This window comes from Chiloscyllium plagiosum, unplaced genomic scaffold (genome assembly GCF_037043375.1).
Source record: "Chiloscyllium plagiosum isolate Xiang-an unplaced genomic scaffold, Cpla_swu_hap1 HiC_scaffold_7, whole genome shotgun sequence".
NCBI lineage: Eukaryota > Metazoa > Chordata > Chondrichthyes > Orectolobiformes > Hemiscylliidae > Chiloscyllium > Chiloscyllium plagiosum.
In genome coordinates, this window is record NW_028270145.1 from 114,285,439 (window position 1) to 114,309,995 (window position 24,557).

Sequence of the window (24,557 nt, forward strand, 5' to 3'; positions counted from 1 at the left end):
CCTCACCCGGGATGTGCGGAGCCTGGGGAGCTCTCTGTTACAGGAAGCGGTTAAAGCCAAAACATTGAATGTTTTCAAGAAGGAGTTCCTCATAGTTCTGAGGGCTAAAGGGATCAACAGGTATGGGGGAGAAAGCGGGAATGGGGGATTGAGGTGGATGATCAGCCATGATCATATTGAATGGCACAACAGGCTGGAAGGGCCAGCTTTCTGTTATCTTTGCTTACCATCTCTGTTTAAGTGCTTTACCATAAAATCTGTCTTCTGAGTGTGAAGTGGCAAACTCTGTAAGACCTCATTGCCCAACTCAAAAAATTCAGTATGTGGATATACCTACTACAGAAAGTGCAAAACTTGATCTACTCTTGGGAAATAAGGCAGAGCAGATGATTGAGGTGGCAATGGGAGAGCACTTTGGGGCCAGCAACGGTATTAGGCAAGAACTTTCGAAAGCTGATTGGGGCAGATGTTCGCAGGTAAAGGGACGGCTGGAAAATGGGAAGCCTTCAGAAATGAGATAATAAGAATCCAGAGACAGTATATTCCTGTCAGGGTGAAAGGAAAGGCTGGTAGGTATAGGGAATGCTGAATGACTAAAGAAATTGAGGGTTTGGTTAAGAAAAAGAAGGAAGCATATGTCAAGTATAGACAGGATAGATCGAGTGAATCCTCAGAAGAGTAGGCAGTTGGAGTATAATTAAGAGGGAAATCAGGAGGGCAAAAAGGGGACATGAGATAGCTTTGGCAATTAGAATTAAGGAGAATCCAAAGTGTTTTTACAAATACATTAAGGACAAAAGGGTAACTAGGGAAAGAATAGGGCCCCTTAAAGACCTGCAAGGCGGCCTTTGTGTGGAGCCACAGAAAATGGGGGAGATTAGATTAGATTAGATTAGATTAGATTACTTACAGTGTGGAAACAGGCCCTTCGGCCCAACAAGTCCACACCGACCCGCCGAAGCGCAACCCACCCATACCCCTACCTTTACCCCTTTAACTTAACACTACGGGCAATTTAGCATGGCCAATTCACCTGACCCGCACATCTTTGGACTGTGGGAGGAAACCGGAGCCACAGAAAATGGGGGAGATACTAAATGAATATTTTGCATCAGTATTTACTGTGGAAAAGGATATGGAAGATATAGACTGTAGGGAAATAGATGGTGACATTTGCAAAATGTCCATATTACAGAGGAGGAAGTGCTGGATGTCTTGAAATGGGTAAAGGTGAATAAATCCCCAGGACCTGATCAGGTGTACCCTAGAACTCTGTGGGAAGCTAGAGAAGTGATTGTTGGGCCTCTTGCTGAGATATTTGTATCATCGATAGTCACAGGTGAGGTGCCGGAAGACTGGAGGTTGGCAAACCTGGTACCACTGTTTAAGAAGGGTGTTAAGGACAAGCCAGAGAACTATAGACCGGTGAGCCTGCCGTCAGTTGTGGGCAAGTTGTTGGAGGGAATCCTGAGGGACAGGATGAACATGTATTTGGAAAGGCAAGGACTGATTCGGGATAGTCAACATGGCTTTGTGCATAGGAAATCATGTCTCACAAACTTGACAGTTTTTTGAAGAAGTAACAAAGAGGATTGATGAGGGCAGACCGGTAGATGTGATCCATATGGACTTCAGTAAGGCGTTCGACAAGGTTTCCCATGGGAGACTGAGAAGCAAGGTTAGATCTCACGGAATACAGAGAGAACTAGCCATTTGGATACAGAACTGGCTCAAAGGTAGCAGACAGTGTGGTGGTGGAGGATTGTTTTTCAGACTGGAGGCCTGTGACCAGTGGAGTGCCACAAGGATCGGTGCTGGGTCCTCTACTTTTTGTCAATTACATACATGATTTGGATGCGAGCATAAGAGGTACAGTTAGTAAGTTTGCAGATGACACCAAAATTGGAGGTGTAGTGGACAGCGAAGAGGGTTACCTCAGATTACAACAGGATCTTGATCAGATGGGTCAATGGGCTGAAGTGTGGCAGATGGAGTTTAATTCAGATAAATGTGAGGTGCTGCATTTTGGGAAAGCAAATCTTAGCAGGACATATACACTTAATGCTGAAAAATGTGTTGCTGGAAAAGTGCAGCAGGTCAGGCAGCATCCAAGGAGCAGGAGAATCGACGTTTCGGGCATAAGCTCTACGTCGATTCTCCTGCTCCTTGGATGCTGCCTGACCTGCTGTGCTTTTCCAGCAACACATTTTTAAGCTCTGATCTCCAGCATCTGCAGTCCTCACTTTTTTCATATACACTTAATGGTAAGGTCCTAGGGAGCACTGCTGAACAAAGAGACCTTGGAGTGCAGATTCATTGCTCCTTGAAAGTGGAGTCACAGGTAGATAGGATAGTGAAGAAGGTGTTTGGTATGCTTTCCTTTATTGGTCAGAGTATTGAGTACAGGAGTTGGGAGGTCATGTTGCGGCTGTACAGGACATTGGTTAGGCCCCTGTTGGAATATTGCATGCAATTCTGGTCTCCTTCCTATCAGAAAGATGTTGTGAAACCTGAAAGGGTTCAGAAAAGATTTACAAGGATGTTGCCAGGGTTGGAGGATTTGAGCTATAGGGAGAGGCTGAACAGGCTGGGGCTGTTTTCCCTGGAGCATCGGAAGCTGAGGGATGACCTTATAGAGGTTTACAAAATTATGAGGGGCATGGATAGGATAAATAGACAAAGTCTTTTCCCTGGGGTCGGGGAGTCCAAAACTAGAGGGTATAGGTTTAGGGTGAGAGGGCAAAGATATGAAAGAGACCTAAGGGGCAACTTTTTCACACAGAGAGTGGTACGAGTATTGAATGAGCTGCCAGAGGATGTGGTGGAGGCTGGTACAATTGCAACATTTAAGAGACATTTGGATGGGTATATGAATAGGAAGGGTTTGGAGGGATATGGGCTGGGTGCTGGCAGGTGGGACTAGATTGTGTTGGGATATCTGGTCAGGTTGGACCGAAGGGTCTCTTTCCGTGCTGTACATCTCTATGACTCTATGAGCTCCTTCAGAGGGAGGAGAATGAAGAGACTGCAGCCTGCTCTTGGTCAGGACTGATGTTTCAGATACTGGGGCTCCTTCCCCAGTAAGCCTGGTTCGGACTCCCGGCCCACTGCACAAAGCCAGCTACAAGCCAGGACCAGCGTGCTTATCCATTTGGTCAGTTGTGAGGAGGTGAGGGCCACACAATAGCTCTCTGCCTGAGGGCCGTGCAGACGCTCGCTCAGCCCGTGACAGTGAATTGAAATTTCAATCTGTCTCCGCTCATGCGGTGTGCCAGCACAAGGTTGGTATCTTTACCTCCCACACTCCTCCCACGACTCAGCAGAACGCTCCAGAATCTTGGGAAAAATGTAAATCACAAAACAAGCCTTGTTGTTCCCCAGCGTCTGTTGTGATTTTTTAATCCTGCTCTGCTGCCAATTCTCTAGAAAGGGGCAGAGAGAAAAAGAGAGAGAAAGAGAGTATGTGTGCGTGTGTGTGTGTGAGAGAGAGAGAGGGAGAGAGAGAGAGAAAGAGGGGGAAGGAAAGACAGAGAGAGAAAGAGCGAGAGGGTGAGACAGAGGAGGGACTCTCTTACTGTGGGGGTGAGGACTGAAATAAGGAAACTGTTGAACCAAAAACTATGGAGTACAGAGGTTTTATTTTCTTTATTCTTACGTGAAATAATGGTGTCGCTGGCAAAATCAGTTTCTGTTCCCCATCCCTAATTACCCCTTTGAACGAGTACCTTGTTCAGTTATTCCAGAGTCAGCCACATTGGAGTGGGTCTGGAGTCACATGTTGGCCAGACCAGGTAAGGATTGCAGAATCCCTTCTCTAAAGGACATATGTAACCCAGATGGGCTCTTACAGTAACCAGTGATCAATCTTTAGCTTTCAATTTCTGATTGATTAAGTTCCACCAGCTATTGTGGTAGAATGGAATCTGGGGTCTCCCAGCTCAGAGATATGAATGCTACCACTGTGTCACAAGATTCCAGGAAGAGAGTTACATTTTTTTTAATCAATTTGATCAGAGATGTTATTACACATCTCTGGACCTGATTAGACCTGAACCTGGGGCCTCCTGGCTCACAGGTAGAGACATTACCGCTGTTGGTGGGATTTGAAATCATGTTCCCCGAGGCTTGGGTTTCTGGGTAACCAGTGCAGTGGGGATGGCCAAATCTTGATGAGGTGTCAGGGCAGGGAACATTTGACGTTCTGGTAAAGGACTGAAACCAAACTGAGTGTTGTCTTGAGGTCTATCCCTGTAATGCCATGACTAAGCACTAACCTAGTGTTCTCTCTCATCAACTGGATCTGTTTGTTTGGATACGAGTAACCCACAGCTTTCAATAACCAGGAATAAGTACACTTCAAACAGAGGCAACAGCAGACTGTGTCAAGGAGGGTTCTGAATGAATAACAATGGTGCATGATGTCTCCCAGTTATTGTCACCTGCCTGTGTAACTCTGCAATGAACTGTTAGTACACAGAGCACTCTGAATTACATAGCCAATACAGGCGAGGATAGATTCACTCTGGCTGAGTCACGGACACCTCCTGAACAATACTCCCTTGCTTCAAGGGGATTTCTCTCGAAACTCCCCAGCTTTCAACAAGCTCTTCATTCCCCGGGATATGGGAAAGGTCCATGTTGATTGGAAAATGCTAATAGGACACTGTTATTCAAAGAGGGAGGATGGCAGAAAGTAGGAAAGTATAGCCCAGTTAGTTTCCCACCTGGCATTGGGGCACCTGCCATTCTAAAGGAAGAAGGAACAGGATATTTGGAAAGTCAGAATTCAATCCAGCAGAGTCAGCATGGTTTTGTGAAAGGTAAATCAGCCTTGATTATTTGATGAAGTTTTATGAATAAGCAAATTGGATGATGGAGATCCTGTAGATACGGTATCTCTGGCCTTGTAGAAGATATTTGAAAAGGTTAATACACAAAGTAGGATCACATGGGGTGAAGGGTCATTTAGTGACTTAGATAGAGGATTGGCTAACCAATAGAGAGCAGAGTGATAGAGATGTACAGCACAGAAACAGACATTTCGGTCCAATTCGTCCATGCTGACCAGATATCCTAAATTATCCTAGTCCAATTTGCCAGCATTTGGCCCATATCCCTCTAAACCCTTCCTATTCACATACCCATCCAGATGTCTTTTAAATGCTGTAATTGTACCAGCCTCCACCACTTCCTCTGGCAGCTCATACCATTCACGTACCACCCTCTGCGTGAAAAAGTTGCCCATTAGGTTCCTTTTATTTCTTTCTCCTCTCATCCTAAACCTATGCCCTCTAGTTCTGTACCCACCCACTCCAGGGAAAAGACCTTATTTACCTTATCCATGCCCCTCACGATTTAAACCTCTATAAGGTCACCCCTCAGCCTCTGACGCTCCAAAGAATCAGGATCAATGAGTTGGCAGGATGTAACTAATAGGGTATTACTGGGTTGATCGGAGGAACAGAAAAGCAACTTATTATCTACTATAAATGGAGAGAATCTCCAGAGTGTTTTGGTGGAGCATGGGTACTCAGTAGATGTGGTGTATCTGGATTTCCAGAAGACATTTGACAAGGTGCCGCACAAAAGGTTGTTGCATAAAATAAAGATGCACAGCATTTTGTGCAGTTTTGATCTTCTTACTTGAGAAAGGATGGACTGGCACTGGAGGGGGTTCACTAGGTTGATTCCGGAGTTGATGGGGTTGGTTTATGAGGAGAGACTGAGTAGACAGGGATTATATTCACTGGAATTCAGAAGAATGGGGGAGGATCTTATAGAAACATATTAAATTATGAAGGGAATAGAAAAGTTAGAAGTAGAGAGAATGTTTCCACTGTCAAGTGAAACTAGAACCAGAAGCATAGCCTCAAAATTAGGGGGAGCAGATTTGGGACTAAGTTGAGGAGGAACTTCTTCACCCAGAGGGTTGTGAATCAGTGGAATTCCCTGTCCAGTGAAGCAGTTGAGGCTACCTCGCTGAATGTTTTTAAGGCAAAGATAGATTTTTGAACAGTAAAGGAATTAAGGGAACAGTGAGCGGGCGGATCAGTGGATCTGAGTCTACGGAAAGATCAGCCATGATCTTATTGAATGGCAGAGCAAGCTCAAGGGGCCAGATGGCTCACTCCTGTTCCTAGTTCTTATGCAGAGGGATCTGGGTGTCCTTGTCCATGAATCACAAAAAAACTAGTTAACAAGGAAGGCAAATGAAATGTTGGCATTTACTGCTAATGGAATAGATTATAAAGGTAGGCAAGTGTTACTCCAACCATAGTGAGACCACACCTCATGGAGGGCACATAGTCTTGGTCTTCTTACTTCAGGAGGGATGTAGTTACATTGGAGGCAGCTCAGAGAAGGTTCACTTGATTGATTCCAGAGATGAGGGCTTGGTCTTATGAAGGCAAATTGAGCAGGTTTGACAGATACTCTCTGGAGTTTAGAAGAATGAGTGAAGATCTAACTGGCGTTGAGAAGATGCTAAAGGGGATTGACAGTAGATATAGAGAGGATGCTTCCTCATGTGGGACAATCTGGAACGAGAGGTCATTGCTTTAGGATGGGGGAAGCCGATTTAAGACAGAGATCAGGAGAAATTACTTCACTGAAAGGGTCATGAATCTATGGAATTCACTCCCTCAGAGTCCGGTGGATGCTGGGATATTGGGGAAATTTAAGGAGATTCGAGACTTTAAATGAGTAACGGGTTGGAGGGTTATGGGGAGTGGGCAAGAAAGTGGAATTGAAGATTAGATGAGATCAGCCATCATCATATTAAATGGTGGAGCAACCTCAAGGGGCTGAATGGCCTCCTCCCGTTCCTACTTCTGATGTTTCTATGAACAATGTAATTCGCTCATTGCTGAGGTGATTACAACTGATTCTCCCTCAATACTGACCCTCTGACAAGTGTGGCACTCCCTCAGCACTGACCCTTCAACATTGTGGCACTCCTTCAACACTGACCCTCGGACAGTGGGGCACTCCCTCAGTACTGACCCTCTGACAGTGCAGCACTGACCCTCTTGACAGTGCGGTGCTGCTCAGTACTGACCGTTCGACAGTGTGACACTCTCTCAGTACTGACCCTCCGACAGTGTGGCACTCCCTCAGCACTGACCCTCTGACAGTGCGGCACTCCCTCAGCACTGATCTTCCAACAGTATGGCACTCCCTCAGCACTGACCCTCTGACAGTGGGGCACTCCCTCGGTACTGACCCTCGGACAGCGGGGCATTCCTTTGGTACCGACCCTCTGACAGTGCAGCACTCCCTCAGCACTGACCCTCCAACAGTGCAGCACTCCCTCAGTACTGACCCTCTGACAGTGCGGCACTCCCTCAGTACTGACCCTCTGAACAGTGTGGCACTCACTCAGTACTGACCCTGTGAGATAAAGAGGAATGAGATATTGAAGGTATTTGAAAACAGAGATGAGAATTTTAATATTTTGGTTTTCCAGACCAGATGCTGAATAAGGCATTAATGAATTGGACGAGGTGTGCATTAATAGTTGGTCTTAGAATTGAGCGTGCTGGTAGCTGTGGATGGTGGAATGTGGGATGTTGACTGGGATCACCCTGGATTTCTGCTGCATCCTGTATCGAGATTCAGCCCAATACCACAACTCCATCGCAGCAACCGTCATAGAGCAGCTAGCTTCCTGAGGGAGCAAAGGAGTTGAGTTCCTGTTAGAATGATTGAGCTTAAACCATTTCCATCTCAGAAACGTGTGTCCCTCATCATTCAGGTCCCTTCCACCTTAAACCTGGACAAAAAGAGGGATTCATATGTTAAGGGGTCATCCATGTAAGACAGAGATGAGGAGGAATTTCTTCTCTCAGATGGGAGTGAAGGCTGTTGAGGCTGGGTCATTAAGTATATTCAAGGCTGAGACAGACAGATGTTTAATCAATTAGGGAAATCAAGGGTTATGGGAAAAGGCAGGAAAGTGAACTTAAGGATTCTCAGATCATCCATGATTTTATTGGGTGGCAGAGCAGACTTGATGGACTGATTGGCCTACTCATGCTCCTTTCTTCCACTGAATAATGATATTAAAATAATCACAAATTAATTCAACAAGAATAAGAGTCCAATCCTTTGCCTGGGGAGTGGAAAGACAGTGCAGATTAAGAGAAACTGTTTCCACTGGTTGGGGATTCTAGACCTAGGGGATAGTCTGAGAATGAGGGCCAGAGTGTTCAGGAGCGATGTTAGGAAGCACTTTGACACACAAAGGGTGGGAAAGGTTTGGGACTCTCTTCCACAAACAGTAATGGATGCTGGATCATTTAAATCTAAGGTAGACACATTTTCGTTCAGCAAGGTCATTAGGGGATATGGGCCAAAGGCAGGTAAATGGGGCTAGGCCACAGATCAGCCATGATCTCTTTGCATAGTGGAACAGACTTGAGGGGCTGAATGGCCGACTACTGTTCCTCAGTTCCTAGATCACAAAGTGGAATTCACTCTGATGGAGAATGATTGTGGTTCAGCAGCTTCATAGAAACATGGAATATAGGGACAGGAGGAGGCCATTTGGCCCTTCCAGTCTGCTCATAAGGAAAAAAGGAAAGAGGCACTCATCCAAGCTTGGCGTCTTACTGTCCTCAGGACATGTGCAAGAATGCCAAACTTTGGACCATCACCATAATTTATCCAGGGCAACAGGATGGTAAGTGGTTGGCGTGTTGACTCTGACTAAGCGAGGTGTTACCATGGTGAATGAGCAATGTGGGGAGCCATTCTCTGCAAACTAATTGAATCTCATACCTTGGTTTCAATTACCCGGGAGCTCTGGGAGCCTGTAGCTCCCTGTTCCTCACACCATAGCAACACCTCGGCCAATCAGATTTGCCTTGCCAACCAATCTCTCTGGTAGTCTAAAGGTTTAGCAGTCTCCTTGGTTTTGGTATAAAATCTCCGTTATGGTGTAGGGATCAGCCTTGAAGACCCTTCCCACTGCTTTAAAATGTAACGTTTCTTGTCTTAATCCTGATGAGTGCAGAATAAAACCTTCAGATATGTTCAAGGGCCGTATTGCTAAGTTACTGAGGCAGATGTTGCTAAGGTGAGACAGAGTAAGGCGGGAGGAGATTTGTGTGCTATTTCTGTGTTCTGACATTGTGAACACTCCACATTTATACCCACAGCCCTGAGAAACAGAGGGGGATAAAGCAATGCAAGGTATGTGATGGGAGCTTGTATCCTTTTAGACCAAGTGTCCTGAGTGAGAGACTCTGACTGCAGTGTGTAGCCCACTGTTCCCTCTCGATCTAATGGTGGAACTGTCTATGCTCTGACATACACAGCCATTACCGAGAGGCTACAACATGTGGCCGACCCAGTCTGATTCACTAAGTGCGAGAGAAAGTCAGAAGGAGTAAAAAGTAGATGATTTTGTCAGCAGTAGCTGAGCCAAAAATATACCACCTACATGAAACAAATCTGAGCTGAAAGCAAGGAGCTTGTTGCCAACAAAAACAGAAGTTGCTGGAAAAGCTCGGCAGGTCTGGCAGTATCTGTGGAGAAACATAAGAGCTAACGTTTCCGATCCAGTGACTCTTCCTCAGAACTCAAAAACCATGCAGAGTGGTGATGGACTATTAACCCAGAGATGCAGGTCATTTGTTTTTTTGAGGACCCGAGTTCAAGTCCCACCCCAGCAGACTATGGAGTTTGAACTCAGCACAAATCTGGATCTAAGAGTCTTAATGATGACCATAAGATGATTGTCAGAAAATAAACACCCATCTACTGTTCTTGAGGGAAGGAAACTACCACCATTACCTGGTCCAGGCCTACATGTGACTCCAGACCTGCAGCAATGTGGTTGACTCTTACCTGCCTCTGGGCAAAAAATGCTGGCCCAGCCAGTGATTCCCACATCCTGTGAGTAAATATTTTAAAAAATCATAGTTATTGTGTTCAGCTCCTGGGTCTCACACTTGTGGAAGGATATTTAGTATTTGGGGAGGGTGCAGATGGAGCTTTACCAGAATGGAATAAGAGACGAGGGGCCCCAGTGAATGTGGAGAGATGGGAGAAGCTGGGATTATTCTCCCTAGAGCAGAAAGGGCTTCTTTCAAAGAAGCAGGTGATACAGTTCCTCAGGTCAAAGAATTGGTAACTGGAGGACAAGATACTTGATCAAAGAATCTGGGGCTGGGGGTGTGGTGGGGAATAGGAGGGGTCATTTGCTTACTCTGTGAGTTACAGTGATCTGGAAAACGCTGAGGGCGAAGGAAACAGATTCAAAAGGAACTTTCAAAATGGAATTAAATAAATATTTGGGAAAGAGAATGTTTGTTGAGCTGTGGGCCAGAGCGAGTGTGTGAGATTAATGGGATAACGCTTCCAAAGCCCTGACACAGTCACCGGGAGCTGAATGGCCTCGTTCTGTGCTGTGTCGTTTCTATGACAGCATCAGCTACAGTCCTCCAACCTTTTCACTCCCCTGAACGCTACCAGGGTTTGGCAGTGTGAGGGAAAATCTGCTTGTGATGTCTTTCTCGGTGATACTCCCCCACTGTGCAACCTTTCAACATTCATCTCCAAGATGCTTTAATAATGTGCAAATGTTTTCGAGGTGTTAACCCACGGATACCTGTATATATCTCGATATTTTCACTGCTATTACTCACAGCCTTGTCACTGTTTCAGTGGAACTGGTTAGTGGCAATGAAGGGTCAATAGTTAGGAGTCAATTTTCACACTCTGATCCTGAGGAACAGTTATAGAGTCTAGCATAGAGAGAGTCCCTTCGCTTGAACTCATCCGTGCCAGCCAGATATCCCAAATTAATCTCGTCCCATTTGACAGCACTTGGCCCATTTCCCTCTAAACCTTTCCTATTCATATACCCATCCAGATGCCTTTTAAATGCTGTAATTGTACCAGCCTCCACCAATTCCTCTTTTATATCTTTCCCCTCTCACCCTAAACCTCTAGTTCTAGACTTTCCCACCCCTGGGGAAAAGACTTTGCCCCTCATGATTTTAAAAACCTCTATAAGGCCACCCCTCACTCTCTGATGCTCCAGGGAAAACAATCCCAGTCTATTCAGCCTCTCCCTATAGCTCAAACCCTACAACCCTGGCAACATCCTTTGTAATTCTTTTCTGAACCCTTTCAAGTTTCACAACAGCTTTCTGATAAGAAGGAGACCAGAATTGCACGCAGTATTTGAAAAGTCAAAAGATACTGAGAGAACATTCTAAGCACTAGCCAATATATTATCCTCAAAATGCACTGTGAAATGCTGCTGGAATTGTATGAATTACTTTCAAATGTTAGGAAGCACTTCTACACACAAAAGGGGAGAGATTTGGAACTCTCTTCCACAAACAGCAGTGAAGGCTGGATCAGTTGTTAATTTTAAATCTGAGATCAATTATTTTTGTAAAGCAAAAGTATAAAGGGATATGGCCTAATGGCAGGTAAATGGAGTTAGGCTACAGATCAGCCACAATCTCATTCATTGGCAGAATAGGCTCGAGGGGTCAGTGCTGTCGGAGAGTCAGTACTGAGGGAGTATGTATTGTAGGAGGGTCAGTGCTGAGGGAGTGCTGCACTATCAGAGGGTCAGTACTGAGGGAATTCCGCACTGTCAGAGGGTCAGTACTGAGGGAGTGCTGCACTGTTGGAGGGTTAGTATTGATGGAACTCTGCACTCTCGGAGGATGTACTGAGGGAGTGCCGCACCATCAGAGGGTCAGTACTGAGGGAATGCCACACTGTCGGAGGGTCAATACAGAGGGAGAACCGCACTGTTGGAGGGTCAGTGCTGAGGGAGTGCCGCACTGTCGGAGGGTGAGTACTGAGGGAGTGCCACACTGTCGGAGGGTCAGTGCTGAGGGAGTACCACACTGTCAGAGGGTCAGTACTGAGGGAGAGTTGCATTGTTGGAGGGTCAGTGCTAAGGAGTGCCGCACTGTCAGAGGGTCAGTACTGAGGGAGTGTTGCATTGTTGGAAGGTCAGTGCTAAGGGAGTGCCGCACTGTCGGAGGGTCAGTACTGAGGGAGTGTTGCATTGTCGGAAGGTCAGTGCTAACAGAGTGCCGCACTGTTGGAGGATCAGTACTGAGGGAGTGTTGCATTGTTGGAGGGTCAGTGCTAAGGGAGTGCCACATTGTCGGCAGTCAGTACTGAGTGAGTGCTGTCTGTTGGTTTCTAAGTACTGACTGTAATGCTCCCTGAATGTGCGGTGATAATTGTGGGGATGATGAATTATCTAGTGCTCATATTATCATGGCACTCTGGGTGCTATATAAATGCATGTTGTTGTTTATGTTGCAGCCCGGCGTGAGGACCAGGCACTGACCATCCTGGCTCCGTCCCGGGATATTACGGTGAACGCTGGTGAGTCTGCCTGCTTTGAGTGCGAGATCCAGGCTCCTCCTGATGTTGATGTGGACTGGCTAACCAATGAGAAGCTGGTCCAGCCCGCCCTCCTCAACTGCAAGATGCACTTTGACGGCAAGAGGTGTAAGCTCCTCCTGAACTCGGTGCACGAGGACGATACTGGGGTGTACACCTGCAAGCTCAGCACCGCCAAAGGTGGGTAACAGAGCACAGCAAACCACAGCTGGAGGAGCCTGTTTGGCCCATCCAGAATACTCTGCCCCTATATAAACCAAGAACCATGGATGCTGGAAGTCAGAAACCAAAACAGAAATCTCTGGAAAAGCTTAGCAGGTCTGGCAGCGTCTGTGGAGAGAAAACAGAGTTAAAGTTTCGGGTCCAGTGACCCATCATCACAAGATATGGGACGTGTTGCGTGCAATTCTGGTCTTCCTCCTATCGGAAGGATGTTGTGAAACTTGAAAAGGCTCAGAAGAGATTTATAAGAATGTTGCCAGGTTTGGAGGGCTTGAGCTATAAGGAGAGGCTGAACAGGCTGGGCCTGTTTTCCCTGGAGCGCCGGAGTCTGAGGGGTGACCTTATAGAGGTTTATAAAATCATGAGGGGCATGGATAGGAAAAATAGACAAAGTCTTTTCCCTGGGGTGGAGGAGTCCAGAACTAGAGGGCATAGGTTTAGGGTGAGAGGGAAAAGATATAAAAGGAAGCTAGGGGGGACCTTTTTCACACAGAGGGTGGTACGTGTATGGAATAAGCTGCCAGAGGAAGTGGTGGAGGCTGATACAATTACAACATTTAAAAGGATGGGTATATGAATAGGAAGGGTTTAGAGGGAATGAACAAGTGCTGTCAAATGGGACTAGATTTATTTAGGATATCTGGTCAGTATGGACAAGTTGGATGGAAGGGTTTGCTTCTGTGCTGTACAACTTTATGACTCAATGTCTAAATTGCCCATAGTGTCCAGGCATATACAGACAAAGTGGACAAGGTCCAAAGTCACACGACACCAGGCTGTAGTCAAACAGATTTATTTGAAATCACAAGGTTTCAGAGTGCTGCCCCTTATCTACCCGACTTCATCTGATGAAGGAGCAGAGCTCCGAAAGCTTGTGATTTCAAATAATCCAGTTGGACTACAATCTGGTGTTGTGTGACTTCTGACCTTGTCCACCTCAGTCCGACACCAGCACCTCCACATCAGACTAAGTGGATTAGTCATGAGAGACGCAGGGTTACAGGCATAGGGTAAAGGGGTATGGGTCTGGGAGGGTGCCCTTTGTTGGCTCAGTGTGGACCCAATGGGCCGAATGGCCTGGTTCCACATTGAAAGGAGTCTATGACTGTCAGTCAAACCATTCTGAGGAAGGGCCACTAGACCCGGAATGTTAACTCTCATCTCTCTCCACAGACGCTGTCAGACCTGCCAGGCTTTTCCAGAGATTTCTCTTTTTGTTTCTGAGCCTATGCTGCTGTTCAGTATGAGCAATGATGACCATCCAACTGGTCCTTCTTTGTTGAAATGTCAAGATGAAAAGTTTGCTCTCATTCTGCTAAATTCCAGAGAATTATTCATCAAAGGGGCAACCCCATAACAGCAGGTTTATACATCAACCCCAAATTGTTTAACCTCTGTTATCAAATTTTGGGCCTGGTCTTGGCAAGGGGTTTTCTAATCCCTGGGCCTGGTCTCGGTGAGGGATTTCTGAGCCCTGGGCCTGGTCTCAGTCAGGGATTTCTGAGCCCTGGGCCTGGTCTCAGTGAGTGGTTTATGAGCCCTGAGCCTGGTCTCTGTGAGGGGTTTCTGAACCCTGAGCCTTGTCCCAGTGAGGGGTTTCTGAGCCCTGGGCCTGGTCTCGGTGAGGGGTTTCTGTGCCCTGGGCCTGGTCTGTATTAAGGGTTTCTGTGCCCTGGGCCTGGTCTCAGTGAGGGGTTTCTGAGCCCTGGGCCTGGTCTCTCTGAGGGGTTTCTGAACCCTGGCCCTGGTCTCGGTGAGGGGTTTCTGAGCCCTGGGCCTGGTCTGCATGGGGGATTTCTGAGCTCTGGGCCTGGTCTCAGTGAGGGATATCTGAGCCCTGGGACTGGTCTTGGTAAAGGATTTCTGAGCCCTGGGCCTGGTCTCGGTGAGGGGTTTCTGAGCACTAGGCGTGTTCTCGGTGAGGGGTTTCTAAGCCCTGGGCCTGGTCTCGGTGAGGGGTTTCTGAGCCATAGGCATGGTCTGCATGAGGGGTTTCTGTGCCCTGGGTCTGGTCTCGATGATGGGTTTTAATGCCCTGGGCGTGTTCTCAGTGACAGCTTTCTCAGCCCTGGACCTGGTCTCGGTGAAAGGCTGCTGAGCCCTGGGCCTGCTCTCGGTGAGGGGTTTCTGATCCTTGGGCCTAGTCTGGGTGAGGGGTTTCTGAGACCTGGGCCTGGTGTCTGTGAGGGATTTCTGAGCCCTGGGCCTGATCTCGGTGAGGGGTTTCTGAGCCCTGGGCCTGGTCTAGTGGAGGTGTTTTGGAGCCCTGAGCCTGGTCTAGTGGAGGTGTTTCGGAGCCCTGAGCCTGGTCTCGGTGAGGGGTTTCTGATCCCTGGGCCTGGTGTCTGTGAGGGATTTCTGAACCCTGGACCTGGTCTCGGTGAGGGGTTTCTGATCCCTGGGCCTGGTGTCTGTGAGGGATTTCTAAATCCTGGGCCTGGTCTTGGTGTTAGGTTTCTGTGCCCTGGGGCTGGTTTCGTTAAGGTGTTTCTGTGCCCTGGGCCTGGTCTCGGTGAGGGGTTTCTAAGCCCTGGGCCTGGTCTCAGTGAGGGATTTCTGAGCCCTGGGCCTAGTCTCGGCCAGGGGTTTCTGAGCTCTGTGTTTGGTCTCGATGAGGGGTTTCTGCTCCCAAGCCTGGTCTGGGTGAGGGGTTTCTGATAAATAGGCCTGGTCTGGGTGAGGTATTTCTATGCCCTGGGCCTGATCTCGGTGAGGAGTTTCTGATCTCTGGCCCTTCTATCTCCCACAGACGAGAAAACGTGTAGTGCTAAGCTGACTGTGCTTCCTTCCATCGTCCCACTCTTCACCAGGAAGCTGGAGGATGTATTTGTGATCGAGGGCAGAACGGCCCACCTGGATGTGAAAGTGAGCGGGACTCCCCCGCCCACCGTCACCTGGATGCACTACGGTAACCCCGACAACGTAGCATGGAGAGAGGCTCTGACTCCCATTCCACACCATGCCCGACGTCACAGCGTGCCGGGAGAACCCTACTGCCAAGCCAGCTCTTTACGTCTTGAGGCACTGTCACTGCCAGACTGCAGCAGTCAACTGGTGTACAGCAATATCCCACAGGCGTCTCCCTGAAACGGCTGAGCGAGCCGTTCTGCTCAAGGGGAGTTAGGAGAATGGAGCTGGCATTGCCAGTGATGTCAGTCATCTCTTACTTGGCATTGGGGGTCAATTTTGGTCCATGATGCTTTGATGAACCCTTGGCGGTCCTCAGAAACATTTTGGGGGGTGGGGGGATGTTGGGGATTTCTAGTCATCCTGCCTTGTTGTAAAGACAGCACCTGTGGCAAGGCACTGAGATGATCAATGTAGACCTTGCACGAGAAGCCCAGCACAGATTATCTCCTGTGTCATACATTGCTCAATGGGCAGTGCTCTCACTCTGAGACAGGAGCTTCTGGGTTCAAGTAATCACCACAGGAACCTACCACACATACCCTCATTAGAAACAAGAGCAGAAAAAGGGCATTCAGCTCCTCAAGCCTGTCCTGTCCTTCGACAGGACCATGGCTGATGGAGTCTAGGCATCAACTCCACTTTCGAGACAATTCCTCAAAGCCCTCAGCTCCCTGATATTTCATAAAATTAATCTCCTTCTTCTTTTTAAATATTCATAGTGATCTAGTCTCCACATCTCTCTGGAGGAGCGAATTCCACTCACTAGCCTCTGAGAGAAAAAATTCCTTCACATCTCAGTTTTAAAAGATTATTCTGGATTCTGTAATTATGCCCCAGCTCGAAATTCCCCCAATAGTGGAAACATCTTCACGATATCTACCCTGTCAAATCCCCTCAGTCTTCTAAATTCTAATGAATAAAGGCTAACTATCGAGCTATTCTTGATAAATTAACCCCTTTATCCCAGGAATCAGCCTAGTGAATTACTTTAAACTGACTCCAATGCCAGCTTAATTACTGATTGTACCCCAATGCTGACATCTTGTCTTTCACGTACTAGGATACCCAGATCCCTCTGCGGTGCACTTCCTTGGGAATCTCTCTCCTTTTAAATAATAATCTGACTTTTGTTTCTTTCTACAGAAGTGTGTGATCTCACATTTTCCTCCATTAAACTCTACCTACCGAGTTTTGCCCATTCTCTCAACCTAGCTCTCTCCCTTGCATATTCCTTGTCCTCATCACAACCTGCCGCCTTACCTATTTTTGTATCACCAGCAAATTTGGATACAATACACTCTGCAACCTCCAGGTCCATTAATATAGAGAGTAAGTACTTCAGTAAGGCGTTCGACAAGGTTCGACAAGATGAGCAAGGTTAGATCTCATGGAATACAGGGAGAACTAGTCATTTGGATACAGAACTGGCTTAGAAGACAGAGGGTGGTGGTGGAGGGTTGTTTTTCAGACTGGAGGCCTGTGACTAGTGGGTGCCACAAGGATCGGTGCTGGGTCCACAACTTTTCGGCATTTATATAAATGATTTGGATGTAAACATAGGAGGTATAGTTAGTAAGTTTGCAGATAACACTAAAATTGGAGGTGTAGTGGACAGCAAAGAACGTTACCTCAGATTACAACGGGATCTTGACCAGATGGGCCAATGGGCTGAGGATTGGCAGATGGAGTTTAATGTAGATGAGGTTGGAGCCTGTGATTGGGACATCCCTTGAGGTGATGAGATTGTATATGGTCTGGGAGATAATGGTTTGGCTATGGGAGGTGAGGTCATGGTCGAGGGGACAGTAGGAGGAAGTATCTGTGAATTTGCACCTGGCTTCAGCGGTGTAGATGTCAGTGCACTAAACTACCTTTGAATCCGCCCACTTCCTTCAGACCAAAGGGTTGGAAAGGGCCCCAGCTAATGCCTGTCTCTTTGTTGCTATGTAGAGCAGTCCATCTTCCACAGTTACACCGGCACCATTCCCCACCTTATCCTCTACTACATTGATGACTGTATCGGCGCCACCTTGTGCTCCTGCAAGGAGGTTGAACAATTCATCAACTTCACCAACACATTCCATCCTGACCTTAAGTTCACCTGGACCATCTCAGACACCTCTCTCCCCTTCCTGGACCTCTCGAACTCCATCAACGGTGACCGACTCAACATTGACATCTTCTACAATCGACTCCCACAGCTACTTGGACTACACCTCCTTCCACTCTACCTCCTGCAAAAGTGCTATCGCTTATTCCCAACTCCTCCACCTCCACCCCAGGAGGATCAGTTCCACCACAGAACATACCAGATGGCCTCCTTCTTAAAAGACTGCAATTTCCCCTCCCACGTGGTGATCATGCCCTCCACTTTCCGCGCCTCCACCTTTGAACTCCACACCTCCAACCGCAAAAGGACAGAACCCCCCATTACACACCTTCCACCCCACCAACCTCCAGATATATCACATCATCCTCCACCATTTCTGCCACCTACAAACTGACCCCACCGCCATAGATTTATTTCCCTTCCTTCCCTATCCGTTTTCTGTAAAGAGCGTTACCTCCGTGACTGCCTCGTCAGTTCCACGCATCCCGAAATCCACCCTCTCCTCCCAATACCTTACCCTGCCACCGCAGGAGTTGCAAAACCTGCGCCTACACCTTAGGCCTGGCCGCCCGACGCCTGGAGGAAGAACACCCCATCTTCCGCCTCGGGACCCTCGAACCCCATGACATCAATGTGAATTTCACCAGTTTCTTCATTTCCCCTCCCCCAACCTTATCCCAGTTCCAACCTTCCAATTTGGCAACCCCCTCATGACCTGTCCACCTTCCTTCCCACCTATCCGCTCCACCCTCCTCTCCGACCTATCACTGTCACCCCCACCTCCACCCCCCCCCTCCCATTTATCTCTCCACTCCCTCGGCTCACAGCCTCATTTCTGATGAAGGGCTTTTACCCAAAATGTCGATTCTCCCGCCCCTCGGATACTACCTGACCTGCTGTGCTTTTCCAGCACCACACTCTCAATTCTAATCTCCAGCATCTGCAGTCCTCATCTTCGCCTGCATATCCCTCCAAACCTTTCCTCTTCATGTAACTGTCCAAATGTCTTTTAAACATTGTAACTGTACCCACACCCATCACTTCCTCAGGAAGTTCGTTCCACATGTGAACCATCTGTGTAAAAAATCTGTATAAATCTCTTTCCTCTCACCTTAAGAATGTTCCTCCAAATCTTGATGTAGAAGCTCTTGCTGTTTGGTTTTATATTTCTTGCCAATTTACTTTCATAATTAATTTTCTCCAACTTTATTAGCCTTTTGGTCAACTGCAGCTGAACTTCCTAATAAAATTCTGGCCGACCTTTCTGACCTAGTTTTCACCCCTTTATATATGTGAGACTCCCACATAGCCCAGGAAGATATGTCTCCTGCACTTCCTGAGTCTATCAAAGAGCTGTTAATTAATCCAAGTAAAATATTTAATTATTTTTGAGTAAAAATTGTAATAATATCTTGGTTGTACAAAACATTAACATTGCGGAGAAAGACCGAGGTATATTGTTGATGTTTTGGTCTTGCATTCGACACCGGTCCAAAAAGATTTTCCGTTTACCACAGAATTAAAGGACCGTGTCTGATGTCACTGAAATGCCAGGTTCCAACCTGAACCCAACAGTATCTCCCCCGGTTGGTGGTAACAGTCTGTACTCTATAATCCCTTGCTTGCTAAAGCCACAGCAGGATGTTCAATGTTGCAAACCATTCAGACAGCACTGGCTGAACAGCTCAGTGTGCTGACAGCAGCACTGACCATTTCAGGTGACCTGTTCAGCTCGTAATGGGGTCATTTACAATTGGGAGAAGCCAGTCACTTGACAACACATGCTGTGCAAACAAAAGGGACATGTCCAGGTCTCATGCCGCGAGCTTGAGGAGCTTATACCTGGCTCATAACCTTGCAGTGCACCAGCAAATCCTAGCCAACTTGTCACTGTCAGCCTTTTCTCCCGTGGTAACAATTGTTGGGACGCTGTGCAATTTGGTATTCTTGCATTTATGCTGATGAGTACATCTTCAGAAACATCTCTCTCTCTCCCTTTTTTTGTTGTCTCTTTTTCTTGTTCTCTCCATTTTGCTGTCTCTCTCTTGCTCTGTCTCTCTCCGTTTTCTCTCTCTTGCTCTCCTTTTTCTTCTCTCTCTTGCTTTCTCTCTCTCTCTTGTACTCTTCTTTCTCTTGTCCATTGTCATTTGCTCTCTCTCTGTGCTATTTTTCTCTTTCTTGGTCCATCGGTCACTTGCTCTGTCTGACCCATACTCTATCTCACTTTCTCTTGTCCATTCTCTCTCTCTCTTGCTCTCTCTGTTTTATTCTCTCTCTTGCCCACTCTCTCTCCCTTGCTCCCCCTTTGCCTTACTCTTGCTTTTGTTCCCTCTCTCTTGCCCATTCTCTCTCTGCCTCTTTCCCTCTCCCTTGCCCACTCTCCCTCTCTCTCTGCCTTTTTCTCTCTTCCTTCCCCACTCTCCCTCCCTCTGCCTTTTTCCCTCTCGCTTGCCCACTCTCCCTCTCTCTCTGCCTTTTCCCTCTCCCTTACCCACTCTCCCTCTCTCTGCCTTTTTCCCTCTCGATTGCCCACTCTCCCTCTCTCTCTTCCTTTTTCCCTCCCTCTTGCCCACTCCCCCTCACTCTGCCTTTTTCCCTCTCCCATCCCCACTCTCCCTCTCTCTGCCTTTTCCCTCTCTCTTCCCCACTCTCTGCCTTTTCCCTCTCTCTTCCCCACTCTCTGCCTTTTCCCTCTCCCTTACCCACTCTCCCTCTCTCTGCATTTTTCCCTCTCCCTTGCCCACTCTCCTTCTCTCTGCCTTTTCCCTCTCCCTTCCCCACTCTGCCTCTCTCTGCCTTTTTCTCTCTCCCTTCCCCACTCTCCCTCTCTCTGCCTTTTCCCTCTCTCTTCCCCACTCTCTGCCTTTTCCCTCTCCCTTACCCACTCTCCCTCTCTCTGCATTTTTCCCTCTCCCTTGCCCACTCTCCTTCTCTCTGCCTTTTCCCTCTCCCTTCCCCACTCTGCCTCTCTCTGCCTTTTTCTCTCTCCCTTCCCCACTCTCCCTCTGCCTTTTCCCTCTCTCTTGCCCACTCTCCCTCTCTCTGTCTTTTCCTCTCGCTTGCCCACTCTCCCTCTCTCTCTGCCTTTTTCTCTCTCCCTTCCCCACTCTCCCTCTCTCTGTCTTTTTCTCTCTCTCTTGCCCACTCTCCCTCTCTCTGTGCCTTTTCCCTCTCTCTTGCCCACTCTCTGCCTTTTCCCTCTCTCTTGCCCACTCTCCCCCTCTCTGTGCCTCTTTCCCTCTCCCTTGCCCACTCTCCCTCTCTCTGCCTTTTTCCCTCTCCCTTCCCCACTCTCCCTCTCTGTCTGCCTTTTTCCCTCTCCCTTCCCCACTCTCCCTCTCTGCCTTTTCCCTCTCCCGTGCCCACTCCCTCTCTCTGTCTTTTCCTCTCACTTGCCCACTCACTCTCTCTCTCTGCCTCTTTCCCTCTCCCTTGCCCACTCTCCCTCTCTCTGCCTTTTCCCTCTCTCTTGCCCACTCCACCCCTCTGCCTTTTTCCCTCTCCCGTGCCCACTCCCTCTCTCTGTCTTTTCCTCTTCCTTGCCCACTCACTCTCTCTCTCTGCCTTTTCCCTCTCCCTTCCCCACTCTGCCTCTCTCTGCCTTTTTCTCTCTCCCTTCCCCACTCTCCCTCTCTCTGTCTTTTTCTCTCTCTCTTGCCCACTCTCCCTCTCTCTGTGCCTTTTCCCTCTCTCTTGCCCACTCTCCCTCTCTCTGCCTTTTCCCTCTCTCTTGCCCACTCTCCCCCTCTCTGTGCCTCTTTCCCTCTCCCTTGCCCACTCTCCCTCTCTCTGCCTTTTTCCCTCTCCCTTCCCCACTCTCCCTCTCTGTCTGCCTTTTTCCCTCTCCCTTCCCCACTCTCCCTCTCTGCCTTTTCCCTCTCCCGTGCCCACTCCCTCTCTCTGTCTTTTCCTCTCACTTGCCCACTCACTCTCTCTCTCTGCCTCTTTCCCTCTCTCTTGCCCACTCTCCCTCTCTCTGCCTTTTCCCTCTCCCTTGCCCACTCTCCCTCTCTCTGCCTTTTCCCTCTCCCTTGCCCACTCCCCCCCCGCCTTTTTCCCTCTCCTTGCCCACTCTCCCGCTCTCTGCGCCTTTTCCCTCTCTCTTGCCCACTCTCCCTCTCTTTCTGCCTTTTTCCCTCTCCCTTGAACACTCTCTCTGCCTTCTTCCCTCTCCCTTCCCCGCTCTCCCTCTCTCTCTGCCTTTTTCCCTCTCGCTTGCCCACTCTCCCTCTCTCTGTCTTTTCCCTCTCCTTGCCCACTCTCCCTCTCTCTCTGCCTTTGTCCCTCTCTCTTGCCCACTCTCCCTCTCTCTCTGCTTCTTTCCCTCTCCCTTGCCCACTCTCCCTCTCTCTGCCTTTTTCCCTCTCTTGCCCACTCTCCCTCTCCCTGCCTTTTTCCCTCTCTCTTGCCCACTCCCCCCTCTGCCTTTTTCCCTCTCCTTGCCCACTCTCCCTCTCTCTGTCTGTTTCCCTCTCCCTTGGCCACTCTACCTCTCTCTGCCTCTTTCCCTCTTCCTTGCCCACTCTCCCTCTCTCTGCCTTTTCCCTCTCTCTTGCCCACTCCCCCTCTCTCTGCCTTTTTCTCTCTCCTTGCCCACTCTCCCTCTCTCTCTGTGCCTTTTCCCTCTCCCTTGCCCACTCTCTCTCTCTGCCTTTTTCCCTCTCTCTTGCCCACTCTCCCTCTCTCTGTGCCTTTTCCCTCTCCCTTGCCCACTCTCCCTCTCTCTCTCTCTGCCTTTTTCCCTCTCCCTTGCCCACTCTCCCTCTCTCTGTGCCTTTTCCCTCTCCCTTGCCCACTCTCTCTCTCTGCCTTTTTCCCTCTCGCTTGCCCACTCTCCCTCTCTCTGTGCCTTTTCCCTCTCCCTTGCCCACTCTCCCTCTCTCTGCGCCTTTTCCCTCTCCCTTGCCCACTCTCCCTCTCTCTCTGCCTTTTTCCCTCTCTCTTGCCCACTCTTCCTCTCTCTGTGCCTTTTCCCTCTCCCTTGCCCACTCTCCCTCTCTCTGTGCCTTTTTCCCTCTCCCTTGCCCACTCTCCCTCTCTCTCTGCCTTTATTCCTCTCGCTTGCCCACTCTCTCTCTGCCTTTTTCCCTCTCTCTGGCCCACTCTCCCTGTCTCTGTCTTTTCCTCTCCCTTGCCCACTCTCCCTCTCTGCCTTTTTCCCTCTCACTTGCCCACTCTCCCTCTCTCTCTTGCTCTTTGCCTTTTTCCCTCTCTCTTGCCCACACTCTCTCACTCCCTGTCTTCAGCGGTAATGACCATTAAAGTGCTCTGATGTCCTATTTCTCTGTTCGGCAGGTGAGCGGGTGGTGGAGACGGAGGAGCTGCGTATTGTGCGGGACCAGGGCTTCCACTCACTGATCATCCTTCACGCAGTCAGCGAGAATGAGGGCGAGTACGCTGCTATTGCCCAGAACCCTCATGGTGACGCCTTCTGCTCAGCTGACCTCTATGTTGAAGAGCCTCGCCCAGTGGTCTCCTCACCAATGTAAGGAAACAGCAGAGAGTAGGCTTCAGTATAGGGCACAAATGCATTTCCATTGCGCCTTATACCACCTCAGGCAGTCCGGAAGCTTCTGAGAGCCAATGAGGTACTGTGAGAGTGCAGTCACACTGTTGCACTGTGGGAAATACTGCACCACATTAGTGCACAGCAAGATTTCACTAATGTCTTGAAGAGAAATGACCAAGGAGTCATTTTATTTTCTAGTGGGGTTGATTGAGGGTCACTGTTGGCCCAGGAGAGTAGGGCGACCCTGAAATGACTGAGATGTCTATTTGTCCAATTCTGAGGGAAGGTGGGGGAAAGGGCCTCCATTTGTCACCTCAGCTGATGGACAGTACCTCTGCTAGTGCAGCATGCCCTCTATGTTACACCGGTCTGCCTGAGGAAGGAGCTCCACACAATCGCTCGTATGAAGCACCATGTCATGTGGAGATCTCCATTGTTAGCACTTGGGCAGGATTCTGCAGGATCGTTGGTGTTCCTGAGGTCATGGGAAGGCCTTCCTCTCTGGTCAGACTCTATTGAGGCTGGGCCAGATATGGAGACTCCACTTCAGTCACACTCATTTCTCATATTTAGCACATCCCTCAAGGGTGGGTTTTTGTGATCAGTTTGTCCCACAATCTCAAGTTTCTAGGATCAAGAGATCCTTCAGGCCTGGAATTTTGTGGCCAGTTGATCTACAGCTTGTTCTTCTATAACACAATGGTTGTGTTCTCGTGCAACCCCGGGTTATAGAAAAATCACACCTTAGAAACAATGCTTAAAGTGTTGGTGATGTAATCGTGTTACAGTCAACACACGTTTTAAAACCTTGTGCTTTAGAAACAGGGTTCACACTGCGTCAATCATGTTACAGCAAGTTTGCATTAGCGAATCACGTGTTATTGCAAAATGACCTGTACCGTGTTTGAGTTTATATTGTTAATAGATCTCTCAAATCTGAATTCCCAGTAGCAAAGGATCCTGCAAGTCTGAGTTTTACTGATCAGTGTCTGGAATTACAAGGTGCATAGATCCTTTCAGTCAGCTACAGTAGATCCCTTGTGTCTCAATTTCTACAGACACAGGACTCAATGTGTTTGACTGTCTGTAGTCATTAGATCAGCTGTGTCTGGGTCCATGATGGTCAGTAGATCCTGTGGGCCTGAGTTTTGGTGGTCAACAGATCCCTTGTGTCCAAGTGTCTGTGGTAATTGATCACTTAAAATATAGAATGTCGAACAGTACAGCACAGTACAGGCCCTTTGGCCCTTGATGTTGTGCCAACCTTTTATCCTACTCTAAGATCAGACTAACCTACATATCCTTCATTGTACTATCATCCATATGCCTATCCAAGAGTCGTTTAAATTTCCCTAATGTATCTGATGCTGAGAGTGCATTCCACACACCCATCACTGTCTGAATAAAGAATCTACCTCTGAC

The 24,557-nt window shown here is 48.3% G+C and overlaps 1 protein-coding gene across 5 annotated transcripts in view; it reads left to right on the plus strand.

The window, feature by feature from the left end:
* spega (striated muscle enriched protein kinase a) overlaps nt 1-24,557 on the plus strand; it is a 396,078-nt gene that overhangs the window by 227,000 nt on the left and 144,521 nt on the right. For all 5 annotated transcript variants that reach the window (XM_087989397.1, XM_087989394.1, XM_087989395.1 and 2 more), the window contains 3 exons: nt 12,304-12,564; nt 15,356-15,514; nt 22,922-23,111. In XM_087989397.1, the coding sequence (XP_087845523.1) occupies nt 12,304-12,564; nt 15,356-15,514; nt 22,922-23,111 (610 nt within the window). The remainder of the gene's footprint in view (nt 1-12,303; nt 12,565-15,355; nt 15,515-22,921; nt 23,112-24,557) is intronic.